The 15,924-nt window shown below is 45.4% G+C and overlaps 1 protein-coding gene across 1 annotated transcript; it reads right to left on the reverse strand.

Moving 5' to 3' along the window:
• Positions 1-6,124: 6,124 nt before the first annotated feature.
• LOC139381759 (secretion associated, Ras related GTPase 1Aa) lies at positions 6,125-15,594 on the reverse strand. The gene is made up of 8 exons (XM_071125508.1): positions 15,493-15,594; positions 14,983-15,055; positions 13,184-13,303; positions 13,010-13,075; positions 12,678-12,781; positions 12,355-12,486; positions 9,324-10,373; positions 6,125-9,195 (listed from the first exon to the last, which is right to left on the reverse strand). The coding sequence occupies exons 2-7, from the start codon at positions 15,038-15,040 to the stop codon at positions 10,257-10,259; spliced, it is 597 nt and encodes a 198-aa protein (XP_070981609.1). The 5' UTR covers positions 15,041-15,055; positions 15,493-15,594; the 3' UTR covers positions 6,125-9,195; positions 9,324-10,256.
• Positions 15,595-15,924: the final 330 nt, after the last annotated feature.

Consider the following 15,924-nt stretch of genomic DNA (forward strand, 5'->3'; position numbering starts at 1 on the left):
AGTGGTCCCGACCCTAGCTCAGTGGTCCCGACCATAGCTCAGTGGTCTCGACCATAGCTCAGTGGTCCCGACCCTAGCTCAGCGGTCCCGACCATAGCTCAGTGGTCCCGACCATAGCTCAGTGGTCCCGACCCTAGCTCAGTGGTCCCGACCCTAGCTCAGTGGTCCCGACCCTAGCTCAGCGGTCCCGACCATAGCTCAGCGGTCCCGACCATAGCTCAGTGGTCCCGACCCTAGCTCAGTGGTCCCGACCCTAGCTCAGCGGTCCCGACCATAGCTCAGCGGTCCCGACCATAGCTCAGCGGTCCCGACCCTAGCTCAGTGGTCCCGACCCTAGCTCAGTGGTCCCGACCCTAGCTCAGTGGTCCCGACCCTGGCTCAGTGGTCCCGACCATCGGTCATAATCTCGACCATAGGTCAGTGGTCTCGACCCTAGCTCAGTGGTCCCGACCATAGCTCAGTGGTCCCGACCCTAGCTCAGTGGTCCCGACCCTGGCTCAGTGGTCCCGACCATCGGTCATAATCTCGACCATAGGTCAGTGGTCTCGACCCTAGCTCAGCGGTCCCGACCATAGCTCAGTGGTCCCGACCCTAGCTCAGTGGTCCCGACCCTAGCTCAGTGGTCCCGACCCTAGCTCAGTGGTCCCGACCCTAGCTCAGTGGTCCCGACCCTAGCTCAGCGGTCCCGACCATAGCTCAGTGGTCCCGACCATAGCTCAGTGGTCCCGACCCTAGCTCAGTGGTCCCGACCCTAGCTCAGTGGTCCCGACCCTAGCTCAGTGGTCCCGACCCTGGCTCAGTGGTCCCGACCATCGGTCATAATCTCGACCATAGCTCAGTGGTCTCGACCATAGCTCAGTGGTCCCGACCCTAGCTCAGTGGTCCCGACCCTAGCTCAGTGGTCCCGACCCTAGCTCAGTGGTCTCGACCATAGCTCAGTGGTCCCGACCCTGGCTCAGTGGTCCCGACCATCGGTCATAATCTCGACCATAGCTCAGTGGTCTCGACCATAGCTCAGTGGTCTCGACCATAGCTCAGTGGTCTCGACCATAGCTCAGTGATGTTGACCCTAGCTCAGTGGTCCCGACCCTAGCTCAGTGGTCCCGACCCTAGCTCAGTGGTCCCGACCCTAGCTCAGTGGTCCCGACCATAGCTCAGTGGTCTCGACCATAGCTCAGTGGTCCCGACCCTAGCTCAGTGGTCTCGACCCTAGCTCAGTGGTCCCGACCATAGCTTAGTGGTCCCGACCATAGCTCAGTGGTCCCGACCATAGCTCAGTGGTCCCGACCATAGCTCAGTGGTCCCGACCCTAGCTCAGTGGTCCCGACCCTAGCTCAGTGGTCTCGACCCTAGCTCAGTGGTCCCGACCATAGCTCAGTGGTCTCGACCCTAGCTCAGTGGTCCCGACCATTGCTCAGTGGTCCCGACCCTAGCTCAGTGGTCCCGACCCTAGCTCAGTGGTCCCGACCATCGGTCATAATCTCGACCATAGCTCAGTGGTCTCGACCCTAGCTCAGTGGTCCCGACCATTGCTCAGTGGTCCCGACCCTAGCTCAGTGGTCCCGACCCTAGCTCAGTGGTCCCGACCCTAGCTCAGTGGTCCCGACCATCGGTCATAATCTCGACCATAGCTCAGTGGTCTCGACCATAGCTCAGTGGTCTCGACCATAGGTCAGTGGTCTCGACCATAGCTCAGTGGTCTCGACCATAGCTCAGTGGTCTCGACCATAGCTCAGTGGTCTCGACCATAGCTCAGTGGTCTCGACCATAGGTCAGTGGTCCCGACCCTAGCTCAGTGGTCCCGACCATAGCTCAGTGGTCTCGACCATAGCTCAGTGGTCCCGACCCTAGCTCAGTGGTCTCGACCCTAGCTCAGTGGTCCCGACCATAGCTCAGTGGTCCCGACCATAGCTCAGTGGTCCCGACCATAGCTCAGTGGTCCCGACCCTAGCTCAGTGGTCCCGACCCTAGCTCAGTGGTCCCGACCCTAGCTCAGTGGTCCCGACCCTAGCTCAGTGGTCTCGACCCTAGCTCAGTGGTCCCGACCATAGCTCAGTGGTCTCGACCCTAGCTCAGTGGTCCCGACCATTGCTCAGTGGTCCCGACCCTAGCTCAGTGGTCCCGACCCTAGCTCAGTGGTCCCGACCATCGGTCATAATCTCGACCATAGCTCAGTGGTCTCGACCCTAGCTCAGTGGTCCCGACCATTGCTCAGTGGTCCCGACCCTAGCTCAGTGGTCCCGACCCTAGCTCAGTGGTCCCGACCCTAGCTCAGTGGTCCCGACCATCGGTCATAATCTCGACCATAGCTCAGTGGTCTCGACCATAGGTCAGTGGTCTCGACCATAGCTCAGTGGTCTCGACCATAGCTCAGTGATGTTGACCCTAGCTCAGTGGTCCCGACCCTAGCTCAGTGGTCCCGACCCTAGCTCAGTGGTCCCGACCCTAGCTCAGTGGTCCCGACCATAGCTCAGTGGTCTCGACCATAGCTCAGTGGTCTCGACCATAGCTCAGTGGTCCCGACCCTAGCTCAGTGGTCTCGACCCTAGCTCAGTGGTCCCGACCATAGCTCAGTGGTCCCGACCATAGCTCAGTGGTCCCGACCATAGCTCAGTGGTCCCGACCATAGCTCAGTGGTCCCGACCCTAGCTCAGTGGTCTCGACCCTAGCTCAGTGGTCCCGACCCTAGCTCAGTGGTCCCGACCATAGCTCAGTGGTCCCGACCATAGCTCAGTGGTCCCGACCCTAGCTCAGTGGTCTCGACCCTAGCTCAGTGGTCTCGACCCTAGCTCAGTGGTCCCGACCATAGCTCAGTGGTCTCGACCCTAGCTCAGTGGTCCCGACCATTGCTCAGTGGTCCCGACCATAGCTCAGTGGTCCCGACCCTAGCTCAGTGGTCTCAAAAATCAAATCAAATCAAATCAAATTTTATTTGTCACATACACATGGTTAGCAGATGTTAATGCGAGTGTAGCGAAATGCTTGTGCTTCTAGTTCCGACAATGCAGTAATAACAAGTAATCTAACTAACAATTCCAAAACTACTGTCTTGTACACAGTGTAAGGGGATAAAGAATATGTACATAAGGATATATGAATGAGTGATGGTACAGAGCAGCATAGGCAAGATACAGTAGATGGTATCGGGTACAGTATGTACAAATGAGATGAGTATGTAAACAAAGTGGCATAGTATAGTATAAAGTGGCTAGTGATACATGTATTACATAAGGATACCGTCGATGATATAGAGTACAGTATATACGTATGCATATGAGATGAATAATGTAGGGTATGTAACATTTATATAAGGTAGCATTGTTTAAAGTGGCTAGTGATATATTTACATCATTTCCCATCAATTCCCATTATTAAAGTGGCTGGAGTTGAGTCAGTGTCAGTGTGTTGGCAGCAGCCACTCAGTGTTAGTGGTGGCTGTTTAACAGTCTGATGGCCTTGAGATAGAAGCTGTTTTTCAGTCTCTCGGTCCCAGCTTTGATGCACCTGTACTGACCTCGCCTTCTGGATGATAGCGGGGTGAACAGGCAGTGGCTCGGGTGGTTGATGTCCTTGATGATCTTTATGGCCTTCCTGTGACATCGGGTGGTGTAGGTGTCCTGGAGGGCAGGTAGTTTGCCCCCGGTGATGCGTTGTGCAGACCTCACTACCCTCTGGAGAGCCTTACGGTTCAGGGCGGTGCAGTTGCCATACCAGGCGGTGATACAGCCCGCCAGGATGCTCTCGATTGTGCATCTGTAGAAGTTTGTGAGTGCTTTTGGTGACAAGCCGAATTTCTTCAGCCTCCTGAGGTTGAAGAGGCGCTGCTGCGCCTTCTTCACGATGCTGTCTGTGTGAGTGGACCAATTCAGTTTGTCTGTGATGTGTATGCCGAGGAACTTAAAACTTGCTACCCTCTCCACTACTGTTCCATCGATGTGGATAGGGGGGTGTTCCCTCTGCTGTTTCCTGAAGTCCACAATCATCTCCTTAGTTTTGTTGACGTTGAGTGTGAGGTTGTTTTCCTGACACCACACTCCGAGGGCCCTCACCTCCTCCCTGTAGGCCGTCTCATCGTTGTTGGTAATCAAGCCTACCACTGTTGTGTCGTCCGCAAACTTGATGATTGAGTTGGAGGCGTGCGTGGCCACGCAGTCGTGGGTGAACAGGGAGTACAGGAGAGGGCTCAGAACGCAACCTTGTGGGGCCCCAGTGTTGAGGATCAGCGGGGAGGAGATGTTGTTGCCTACCCTCACCACCTGGGGGCGGCCCGTCAGGAAGTCCAGTACCCAGTTGCACAGGGCGGGGTCGAGACCCAGGGTCTCGAGCTTGATGACGAGCTTGGAGGGTACTATGGTGTTGAATGCCGAGCTGTAGTCGATGAACAGCATTCTCACATAGGTATTCCTCTTGTCCAGATGGGTTAGGGCAGTGTGCAGTGTGGTTGAGATTGCATCGTCTGTGGACCTATTTGGGCGGTAAGCAAATTGGAGTGGGTCTAGGGTGTCAGGTAGGGTGGAGGTGATATGGTCCTTGACTAGTCTCTCAAAGCACTTCATGATGACGGATGTGAGTGCTACGGGGCGGTAGTCATTTAGCTCAGTTACCTTAGCTTTCTTGGGAACAGGAACAATGGTGGCCCTCTTGAAGCATGTGGGAACAGCAGACCGTAGCTCAGTGGTCTCGACCCTAGCTCAGTGGTCCCGACCATAGCTCAGTGGTCTCGACCCTAGCTCAGTGGTCCCGACCATTGCTCAGTGGTCCCGACCATTGCTCAGTGGTCCCGACCATTGCTCAGTGGTCCCGACCCTAGCTCAGTGGTCCCGACCCTAGCTCAGTGGTTCCGACCCTAGCTCAGTGGTTCCGACCCTAGCTCAGTGGTTCCGACCCTGTTGTCCTTGTGGCGCGACAGGCAGAAGAGGACACCACTCTGGAAGCAGATCAATAATGTAGGCCTACAGGCTCACAGTGCTATCTGCATCCCAAATGGTCACTTTATAAAGAATAGGGTGCCATTTGGGACTCTACATCACCAACAATACTCTGATATAAAACCTAAAGACCGAGCTACATCCCCAACAATACTCTGATAAAACCCTAAAGGAGGCTGAGCTACATCACCAACAATACTCTTGATGTAAAACCTAAAGACCAAGATACATCCCCAACAATACTCTGCTATAAAACGTAAAGGAGGCTGAGCTACATCACCAACAATACTCTGATATAAACCTAAAGGAGACTAAGCTACATCAACAATACTCTGATATAAACATAAAGGAGACTGAGCTACAGCACCAACAATACTCTGATATAAACATAAAGGAGACTAAGCTACATCAACAATACTCTGATATAAACATAAAGGAGACTGAGCTACAGCACCAACAATACTCTGATATAAACCCAAAGGAGACTGAGCTACATCAACAATACTCTGATATAAACCTAAAGGAGACTGAGCTACATCACCAACAATACTCTGATATAAACATAAAGGAGACTGAGCTACAGCACCAACAATACTCTGATATAAACCCAAAGGAGACTAAGCTACATCACCAACAATACTCTGATATAAAACCTAAAGGAGACTGAGATACATCACCAACAATACTCTGATATAAACCTAAAGGAGACTAAGCTACATCACCAACAATACTCTGATATAAAACCTAAAGGAGACTGAGATACATCACCAACAATACTCTGATATAAAACCTAAAGGAGACTGAGCTACATCACCAACAATACTCTGATATAAACCTAAAGGAGACTAAGCTACATCACCAACAATACTCTGATATAAAACCTAAAGGAGACTGAGATACATCACCAACAATACTCTGATATAAACCTAAAGGAGACTGAGCTACATCACCAACAATACTCTGATATAAACCTAAAGGAGAGGGTAGAGATATGCTATGATGCACTCTTTGGAAGTTGCATGATAACAGCCCTGTACCGAAGATTATATTTAGAGTTAATGGCGCAGTTATACAGTATTTGTAAATACTGCTCATCTCAAACATACTTTATTATCACACGTAGATTAGAAGTGTGGATGTGTAGCATTTGCAATTTTATATTTACAGCTTTACAACAAAACATGACAAGTGAGGAATGATTGTTAAAAATATTTATGGAATTTCTCACGTTAAAATGATCCGAGTTATCATAAGTACATCCAGTAATAATGTCTATGTGCCAAATGGCAACCTATACTTTATAGTGCACTACATTGGACCGGGGTCAAATAGGGCTTTGGTCAAAAGTAGTGCACTGTGTAGGTAATAGGGTGTTATTTGGGATGCAACCTGCGTGTTTTGTCAGCTCCGGGGTAATGAATTGTACAAAGAAAGAGACCATCTCCATTTTACATTATTTACAATGAATACAGAAACGCTAATGGTACTCAATAGTTAAATACTGATATACAGCGTTGGGGGTCAGTTTCATTTAAATTCAGGTAGGAAACTGAAACTCCAATTACATTTTTCCCTCATTAAAAAGCTTTGAGAATAAATGCGAATATCAGTTTAAGTTCCTGAATTGAAAATGGAACTGAGCCCAAGGCTGGCTGATATAAAGGCTGTTATTCCCAGAGATTCAGAGCTACAGACGTACTCTCATATCATTGCACTGATAGTCAAGGAGTACCTGCAGCATTTCAACCACAGATTTGTCTGAATCACAAAGCCAATACTTCACATCATGGACATCATAAATCATTTCAATAAATGACCTACACAGCAGACAGGAAATGTGACAAGTAGATGATCAAAAGGCTGAATCAGACTGCCGAAACATTCCCCCTCTATTTAAACTATAAGGCAGTATTAGCCTACGTGGCTGGAAGTACCGGTTCCCATTAGTTCATTCTGATAATAAATAATAAATCAACTAAAATATGTCAGTGATGGCCATTTCAGATTCAAATTAAATTGACATCAAGATAATAAGAAATGTTGCAAATGACAGAGGCTTAGAATGACAAAGAAGATTTACTAGTAGGCCTAGAAATTAGAGGTCGACCGATTAATCGGAATGGCCGATTAATTAGGGACGATTTCAAGTTTCAGATTGTTATGAAAATCTGTATTTTTGGGCGCCGATTTGCCGATTAAAAAAATTAAATAAAAAAAGTAGACCTTTATTTAACTAGGCAAGTCAGTTTAAGAACACATTCTTATTTTCAATGACGGCCTAGAAACGGTGGGTTAACTGCCTTGTTCAGGGGCAGAACGACAGATTTTCACCTGTCAGCTCGGGGGATCCAATCTTGCAACCTTACAGTTGACTAGTCCAACGCAATAACGACCTGCCTCCACAAGGAGACTGACTGCCTGTTATGCGAATGCAGTAAGCCAGGGTAAGTTGCTAGCTAGCATTAAACTTATCTTGTAAAAAACAATCAATCATAAATCACTAGTTAACTACACATGGTTGATATTACTAGATATCTAGTATATATAATCTGACTGAGCATACAAGCATACAAGTATCTAAGTATCTGACTGAGTGGTGATAGGCAGAAGCAGGCGTGTAGACATTCATTCAAACAGCATACTCGTGCGTTTTGCCAGCAGCTCTTCGTTGTGCGTCAAGCATTGCGCTGTTTATGACTTCAAGCCTATCAACTCCCGAAATGAGGCTGGTGTAACCGATGTGAAATGGCTAGCTAGTTAGCGCGCGCTAATAGCGTTTCAAACGTCACTCGCTCTGAGACTTCTAGTAGTTGTTCCCCTTGCTCTGCGTGGGTAACGCTGCTTCGAGGGTGGCTGTTGTCGTTGTGTTGCTGGTTCGAGCCCAGGGAGGAGCGAGGAGAGGGACGGAAGCTATACTGTTACACTGGCAATGCTAAAGTGCCTATAAGAACATCCAATAGTCAAAGGTTAATGAAATACAAATGGTAGAGAGAGAAATAGTCCTATAATTCCTATAAAAACTACAACCTAAAACTTCTTACCTGGGAATATTGAAGACTCATGTTAAAAGGAACCACCAGCTTTCATATGTTCTCATGTTCTGAGCAAGGAACTTAAACATTAGCTTTCTTACATGGCACATATTGCACTTTTACTTTCTTCTCCAACACTTTGTTTTTGCATTATTTAAACCAAATTGAACATGTTTCATTATTTACTTGAGGCTAAATTGATTTTATTGATGTATTATATTAAGTTAAAATAAGTGTTCATTCAGTATTGTTGTAATTGTCATTATTACAAAAATACTTTTTATTTTATTTTTATAAATCGTCCGATTAATCGGTATCGGCTTTTTTTGGTCCTCCAATAATCGGTATCGGCATTGAAAAATCATAATCAGTCGACCTCTACTAGAAATATCTGGGACGTGTTCATTTTAGGGCCTGCAACGGAAAACATTTTAAAACATTTTGCAACTGAAAACGAAAATGAGTGTGCCCATTGTCCAAGTGCCGTTTCAGTCCATTTTCATCCGTTTGGTGCCTAATGAACACGACCCAGGTCTGCGACCAGGAAAGGGCATGGACCAAGAGCCCTATTCAAACTGGTGCCCAGGCTATCTGGTGTTTCCTTGAGTAGTACGACACTCAAAGCATGCAAGTGGGATTTATTTTTTAAACCAGCCTTGATTGAATAGGGCCCAAATATCTATTTTTTAACCAGACTTGATTGAAAAAGGGACCAATATATGTGTTTTTAAACCAGACTTGATTGAATAGGGCCCAAATATCTATTTTTAAACCAGACTTGATTGAAAAAGGGACCAATATATGTGTTTTTAAACCAGACTTGATTGAAAAAGGGACCATTATCTATATTTTTCAACGAAACCTCTGCCAGAGCTGTGTTAGTAGAGTAGCATAGCCTTTTTTTTGTTAAGATTAGCATTGCAGTGGCCACTGATGGTCATTCCGCTTTATTGCTGCATACCATGGAATGATGGCAATGGCGGTCTCTTGTTCTGGCCTGTTACAACGTACCTGCATATCATGGCACTATAGCCATTCATTCATTAAACTGTAGTAGGACAAACATTACATCACCTACTATAACCCCTCCCCCCCCAGGTCTATTATATGTAAACATCCCAAAGTCACTTGCAAAATAGTTTGCATACGTCTTTGGCTGAGTGCATTGAAGGCAATAGCTGCGTGGACCATTACAATGGATCTCAAACCCCCGGGACGCGTACCAAATGTCAACCCTATTCCCTATTTAGTGCACTACTTTTGACCAGGGTTGGCACCCTATTCCCTATTTAGTGCACTACTTTTGATCAGGGTTGGCACCCTATTCCCTATTTAGTGCACTACTTTTGACCAGGGTTGGCACCCTATTCCCTATTTAGTGCACTACTTTTGACCAGGGTTGGCACCCTATTCCCTATTTAGTGCACTACTTTTGATCAGGGTTGGCACCCTATTTCCTATTTAGTGCACTACTTTTGATCAGGGTTGGCACCCTATTCCCTATTTAGTGCACTACTTTTGACCGGGGGGTAGGGGGGGCATAGAAAGTATGGGTTCTCTGAAGTAGTGCACTATATAGTCAATATGCTGCCATTTGGGATATACACGCCATGTATAGAAACAGAATCAGGTCAAATGGACTCCGCCCCTAAACTTTAGATGACGTTCTATTCGATGCGATTGGAACTTGGGTCTGTTGGAATAATCCTGCTCAGTCTATCTATCCTCTTTCATGTCCTCTTAGTGATAAGAACATCTTATTCTAGGTAGGACTGCTATGTACAAGCATTTGTACCGCCACCATTCACATAAATATCCTTATCATTTATAATCTATTTCATTTAAAAATCGCTTGGTCCTTCATTTTTCAGAAATAATTTAAAAAGTTCACAGTATACCTTATAAAAGGTTCTACATTGGTACATCTGCCGTATACTGTAGCTTGAATTGCAGCTATGATCAAATCTGTTGGGGTAGAATCGGATACTCTAATTTTACATGCCAGAGAACGGGTCGACGTTATACTTAACTAATGGACTTACACGCAAACCCATCTTGAATCTTGTGACCATGAACCACTTTTAAAAGTTTGCATAGATAGAAACCTTTAAAACTGACCAATTAATGCTGAAATTGACAGATGTACTCAATCAGAAAGCTGATTATTGGGAGCTTCACATCTTTCCACATGGGGTTGGGGGGGGGACGATATGGGCCATTTCATTTGATAGCTTATCCTCTTCATTCCCCCCAGAAAGATGGGAGTCCGTTTAGTAAAAGAACCGCTGCCTAGATGTCAGTCGATGTATTGTGCCAGCCACCTGAAGCCATCTCCATAGCCCTGCTTCTTCAGGACACTGCACATGAAAATCTCCAGAGGTCGTGCCTGCAGATCCTTCAACGACACGTTACCCTGGAGAAGAACAACAGGAACAAGCTGTTATAAAAGACCACTCCAGCAACTTCACCTTTTTTTCTGCTGAAAAACATTATCCCAAGTCTAAATATAGTAATGTACACACACTTAAGGTTAAAAAAATAATAAGAAGAATGTTTTACCCACTTGTGCCATGTCATACAATGCATTCAGAAACTATTCAGACACCTTGACTTTTTCCACATTGTTAGGTTACAGCCTTATTCTACAATGTATTCAATTATTTATTTTCCTCATCAATCTACACACAACACGGCATAATAAAGCAACAGGTTCAAACATTTTTGCAAATTTATATAAAATGAATACAAATAATAAACTTATTTACATAAGTATTCAGACCCTTTGTTATGAGACTCGAAATTGAGCTCAGGTGCATCCTGTTTCCATTGATCATCCTTGAGATGTTTCTACAACTTGGAGTCCACCTGTAGTAAATTCAATTGATTGGACATGATTTGGAAAGACACACACCTGTCTATATAAAGGTCCCACAGTTGACAGTGCATGTCAGAGAGCAAAAACCAAGCCATGAGGTAGAAGGAATTGTCCGTAGAGCTCCGAGACAGGATTGTGTCGAGGCACAGATCTGGGGAAGGGTACCAAAAAATGTCTGCAGCATTGAAGGTCCCCAAGAACACAGTGGCCACCATCATTCTTAAATGGAAGAAGTTTGGAACCACCAAGACTCTTCCTAGAGCTGGCCATCCAGGCAAAACTGAGCAATCAGGGGAGAAGGGCCTTGGTCAGGGAGGTGACCAAGAACCCAATGGTTACTCTGACTGAGCTCCAGAGTTCCTCTGTGGAGAAGGGAGAACCTTCCAGAAGGACAACCATCTCTGCAGCACTCCACCAATGAGGCTTTTATGGCAGAGTAGCCAGAAGGATGCCAGTCCTCAGTAAAAGGCACATGACAGCCCGCTTAGAGTTTGCCAAAAGGCACCTAAAGAGACTGACCATGAGAAACAAGATTCTCTGGTCTGACGAAACCAAGATTGAACTCTTTGGCCTGAAGGCCAAGCGTCACGTCTGGAGGAAAACTGGCACCATCCCTATGGTGAAGCATGGTGGTGGCAGCATCATGCTGTGGGGATGATTTTCAGTGGCAGGGACTGAGAGACTAGCCAGGATCAAGGGAAAGATGAACGTAGCAAAGCACAGAGAGATGCTTGATGAAAACCTGTTCAGGAGCCCACAGACTGGGGCAGAGATTCACCTTCCAACAGGACAATGACCCTAAGCACACAACCAAGACAACGCAGGAGTGGCTTCAGGACAAGTCTCTGAATGTCCTTGAGTGGCCCAGCCAGAGCCCAGACTTGAACCCGATCAAACATCTCTGGAGAGACCTGAAAATAACTGTGCAGCCACACTCTCCATCCACCCTGACAGAGCTTGAGAGGATCTTCAGAGAAGAATGGGAGAAACTCCCCAAATACAGGTGTGCCAAGCTTGTAATGTCATATCCAAGAAGACTGGAGGCTGTGATCACTGCTTCAACAAAAGTACTGAGTAAAGGGTCTGAATACTTATACTTAAAAAAAATATATATATATATGAATTTGCCCACATTTCTAAAAACCTGTTTTTGCTTTTGTCATTATATGGTATTGTGTGTAGCTTGATGAGGAAAGGCTCAGTGGAAGTGTGGAAAAATGTTGAGTGGTCTGAATACCTTCCGAAGGGCACTGTGCCCGGACCACCTATTGAGATGGGGCTTTTGTTAAGTAAATCAGGTGAAAAATGAGGTGAAAATAGACTGGAGTACCACTAACATTTTCTACAGCATATCTAAAGAACGTGAATACTGTACCACACACACAGACATTCAGATACACACACACACACACACGTTAGTTGTGTTACACACTCATCTGAAATGGACTTTAAAAAAAAAAGATAATGATAATATAATAATGATACAAATTCCATAGGCTCCATCTATCTCTATGCTTACCTTTCCAGTGCATTGTCCATCGAGAACGAACGCCTCTCTCAGTCCCCCTTCACTGATGGCTTCAGGACGGTCTATCTTGTTACCCAGGACCAGCACAGGCACAGAGAGGATGGTCTCATCTGCTAACAGGGCCTGAACACACACACACACACACACACGAAAGAGGTTGAGTAATGAAACAGATGGGACAGTGAGAATGTTTGTTGTGTGTCCTGGTGTAACCTGCCTCAACTGGGCTGCCTCAACGCGTGGGTTTTGTGTATGCATTTTTCACAATGAATGTTGATAAATTAGGCCCATTGTGTGCAGTGGAAATGACTTACATCAAGTTCGATCTTGGATTCTGTAAGGCGGTCGTGGTCGGCACAGTCAACCAGAAAGACAACTCCATTGATAGCCGGCAGGTAGTTCTTCCAAACTCTTCTAGCTGTGAAAGAGACAGAAGATGTAGCACATGAGGTAATGTGTCAAGATGCTGACCAAACCCTAGAAAGACATGGTGTAATGTGTCAAGATGCTGAACAAACCCTAGAAAGACATGGTGTAATGAGTCAAGATGCTGACCAAACCCTAGAAAGACATGGTGTAATGTGTCAAGATGCTGACCAAACCCTAGAAAGACGCAGTGTCCAACTTAGTTAGGCCGAAGTCTTACCTTGTACGTGGCCGCCCAGATCAAACGTGGTGAATGTCATTCCAGCTATCGTCAACTCTTCCGATGCTTCAGGGAGAAACAAAACACATTTAAAAAACGACTGACATTGTGTTCACTGCCGTTATTGGGAAGTAAAAACAACACAATAAAGTAGTTTGAGATGATGCTGCCTACTTGGATGCAACGTGGGCACATGCTGTCCAAGTCTGTCATCTTTCAGCATATGCAGAAGGGTTGTTTTACCAGCATTATCCAACCCCAGGAAAACCAACTTTCCAGATTTTTTGTACAAACCTGGGAAAGTACATTGACAAGTTAATTCAATTTTTGAGTTGTAAAAACACACCACCACTCATTGTGACATGCAGTACTATACTGATCAGGGTGGGTATAATGTGTGGAACGTTCCAACAGGAATCTGTTCCAAAAACTTTGTAAAATAACAAGGATGCCCACAAACAACGTATATAAAGTTGTATAGCGGCAGAATACGATACCGGGTTGGGAGTGGGCTATTTTGTTACGTTTTTCACTCACCACGTTTATTCTGACAAATGTCTGTCCTCACTCTGGTAGCCTACGGACAAACATTAAGAATAAGCTACGTGGCGAGTTGATGCCTAATTTGGCAGCTAGTTAGCCAGGTGAATTGATCATGCTACTTGGTATTCATTGTTTGTGGGCATCCTTGATATTTACAGCGTTTTTTGGAACAGATTCTAGGTGGAACGTAACACACATTATACCCACCCTACTGATAATACATCACACCCACCCTGCCGATAATACATTATACCCACCCTACTGATAATACATTATACCCACTCTACTAATAATACATTATACCCACCCTACTGATAATACATTATACCCACCCTGCCTACCCTGCCGATAATACATTATACCCACCCTACTGATAATACATTATACCCACCCTACCGATAATACATTATACCCACCCTACTGATAATACATTATACCCACCCTACTGATAATACATTATACCCACCCTGCCGATAATACATTATACCCACCCTACCGATAATACATTATACCCACCCTACTGATAATACATTATACCCACCCTACCGATAATACATTATACCCACCCTACCGATAATACATTATACCCACCCTGCCGATAATACATTATACCCACCCTACTGATAATACATTATACCCACCCTGCCTACCCTGCTGATAATACATTATACCCACCCTGCCTACCCTGCTGATAATACATTATACCCACCCTACTGATAATACATTATACCCACCCTACTGATAATACATTATACCCACCCTACTGATAATACATTATACCCACCCTACTGATAATACATTATACCCACCCTACTGATAATACATTATACCCACCCTACTGATAATACATTATACCCACCCTACTGATAATACATTATACCCACCCTACTGATAATACATTATACCCACCCTGCCGATAATACATTACGCCCACCCTGCCGATAATACATTATGCCCACCCTGCCGATAATACATTATACCCACCCTGCCGATAATACATTATACCCACCCTACTGATAATACATTATACCCACCCTACTGATAATACATTATACCCACCCTGCCGATAATACATTACACCCACCCTACCGATAATACATTATACCCACCCTACCGATAATACATTATACCCACCCTGCTGATAATACATTATATCCACCCTGCCGATAATACATTGTACCCAACCTACTGATAATACATTGTACCCAACCTACTGATAATACATTATACCACCCTACTGATAATACAGTATACCCACCCTGCCGATAATACATTATACCCACCCTGCCGATAATACATTGTACCCAACCTACTGATAATACATTGTACCCAACCTACTGATAATACATTATACCCACCCTGCCGATAATACATTACACCCACCCTGCTGATAATATATTTGAAGTCATTGACGTGAAATCAGAGATTACCTAAAAACTGTAGCACACCACTAAAGCCTCTGTAGAGCCAATCAAAGAGGAATGACATTTCACTGGTCTTTGCCTAAGAAAGAAAACAATCGGGAAGTTATCTAGCTAGTTAGCACACTGACAACTTGTCAAGACGGGATCAACTTGTCTCACTGGATCAGCAGTATTTTTTACATTTGCATCATGACTATATTGATAGCTACAGGCTCTCTTCACACAAATGCACTTGCTACTGATGCTAGCCAGCTTTAGGTTTATCAACAACAATTACAAGTATTTTCTTATCCTAGCATGCTATTAGTTAGCACCAGCTGATCGCTAACTTAGCTTGCTATCTCGGCTACGTGGCTATCAGCTTATCTGAAATCCTGGCCTCATGTGGACTAAGGACTCTTAAGACAGACAGACAGCTCTCCCTTTCGAAGTAAATGTATGACGGAACACACGTAACCTTATGTAACTATATAAATGACTGAATATTTGTAATAAAGCTGCCAAAAGCTTGCTTACCTGTCCCTGTCGACAATGACAGCTTTGGTTAGATTGTTTTTGCGGCTTCGATCAACGAACAGCTGATTGTATTGTTCTTCGACGTGACTTCGGGAACTTCCTAACCACCCCGGTGGCGCACTAGCGCCACTTACTGTGCGGGAGTATATTGCATTTTTATATTTTTTTAAATTTTATTTCACCTTTATTTAACCAGGCAGGCAAGTTGAGAACAAGTTCTCATTTACAATTGCGACCTGGCCAAGATAAAGCAAAGCAGTTCGACACATAAAACAACACAGAGTTACACATGGCGTAAAACAAACATACAGTCAATAATACAGTAGAAAAATAAGTCTATATACAATGTGAGCAAATGAGGTGAGGTAGAGGCAAACAAGAAAAGGCCATGGTGGTGAAGTAAATACAATATAGCAAGTAAAACACTGGAAT

This window comes from Oncorhynchus clarkii, chromosome 23 (assembly GCF_045791955.1).
Source record: "Oncorhynchus clarkii lewisi isolate Uvic-CL-2024 chromosome 23, UVic_Ocla_1.0, whole genome shotgun sequence".
Taxonomy (NCBI): Eukaryota; Metazoa; Chordata; class Actinopteri; order Salmoniformes; family Salmonidae; genus Oncorhynchus; species Oncorhynchus clarkii.

Bases quoted from the DNA above. Each gene is read 5' to 3' on its own strand.
- LOC139381759 (XM_071125508.1), bottom strand. From the start codon at position 15,040: ATGTCATTCCTCTTTGATTGGCTCTACAGAGGCTTTAGTGGTGTGCTA. The intron at 13,304-14,982 runs GTAATCTCTGAT...GTACTTTCCCAG, and splicing joins TGGTGTGCTACAGTTTTTAG to GTTTGTACAAAAAATCTGGA. The intron at 13,076-13,183 runs GTAGGCAGCATC...TTCTCCCTGAAG, and splicing joins TGTGCCCACGTTGCATCCAA to CATCGGAAGAGTTGACGATA.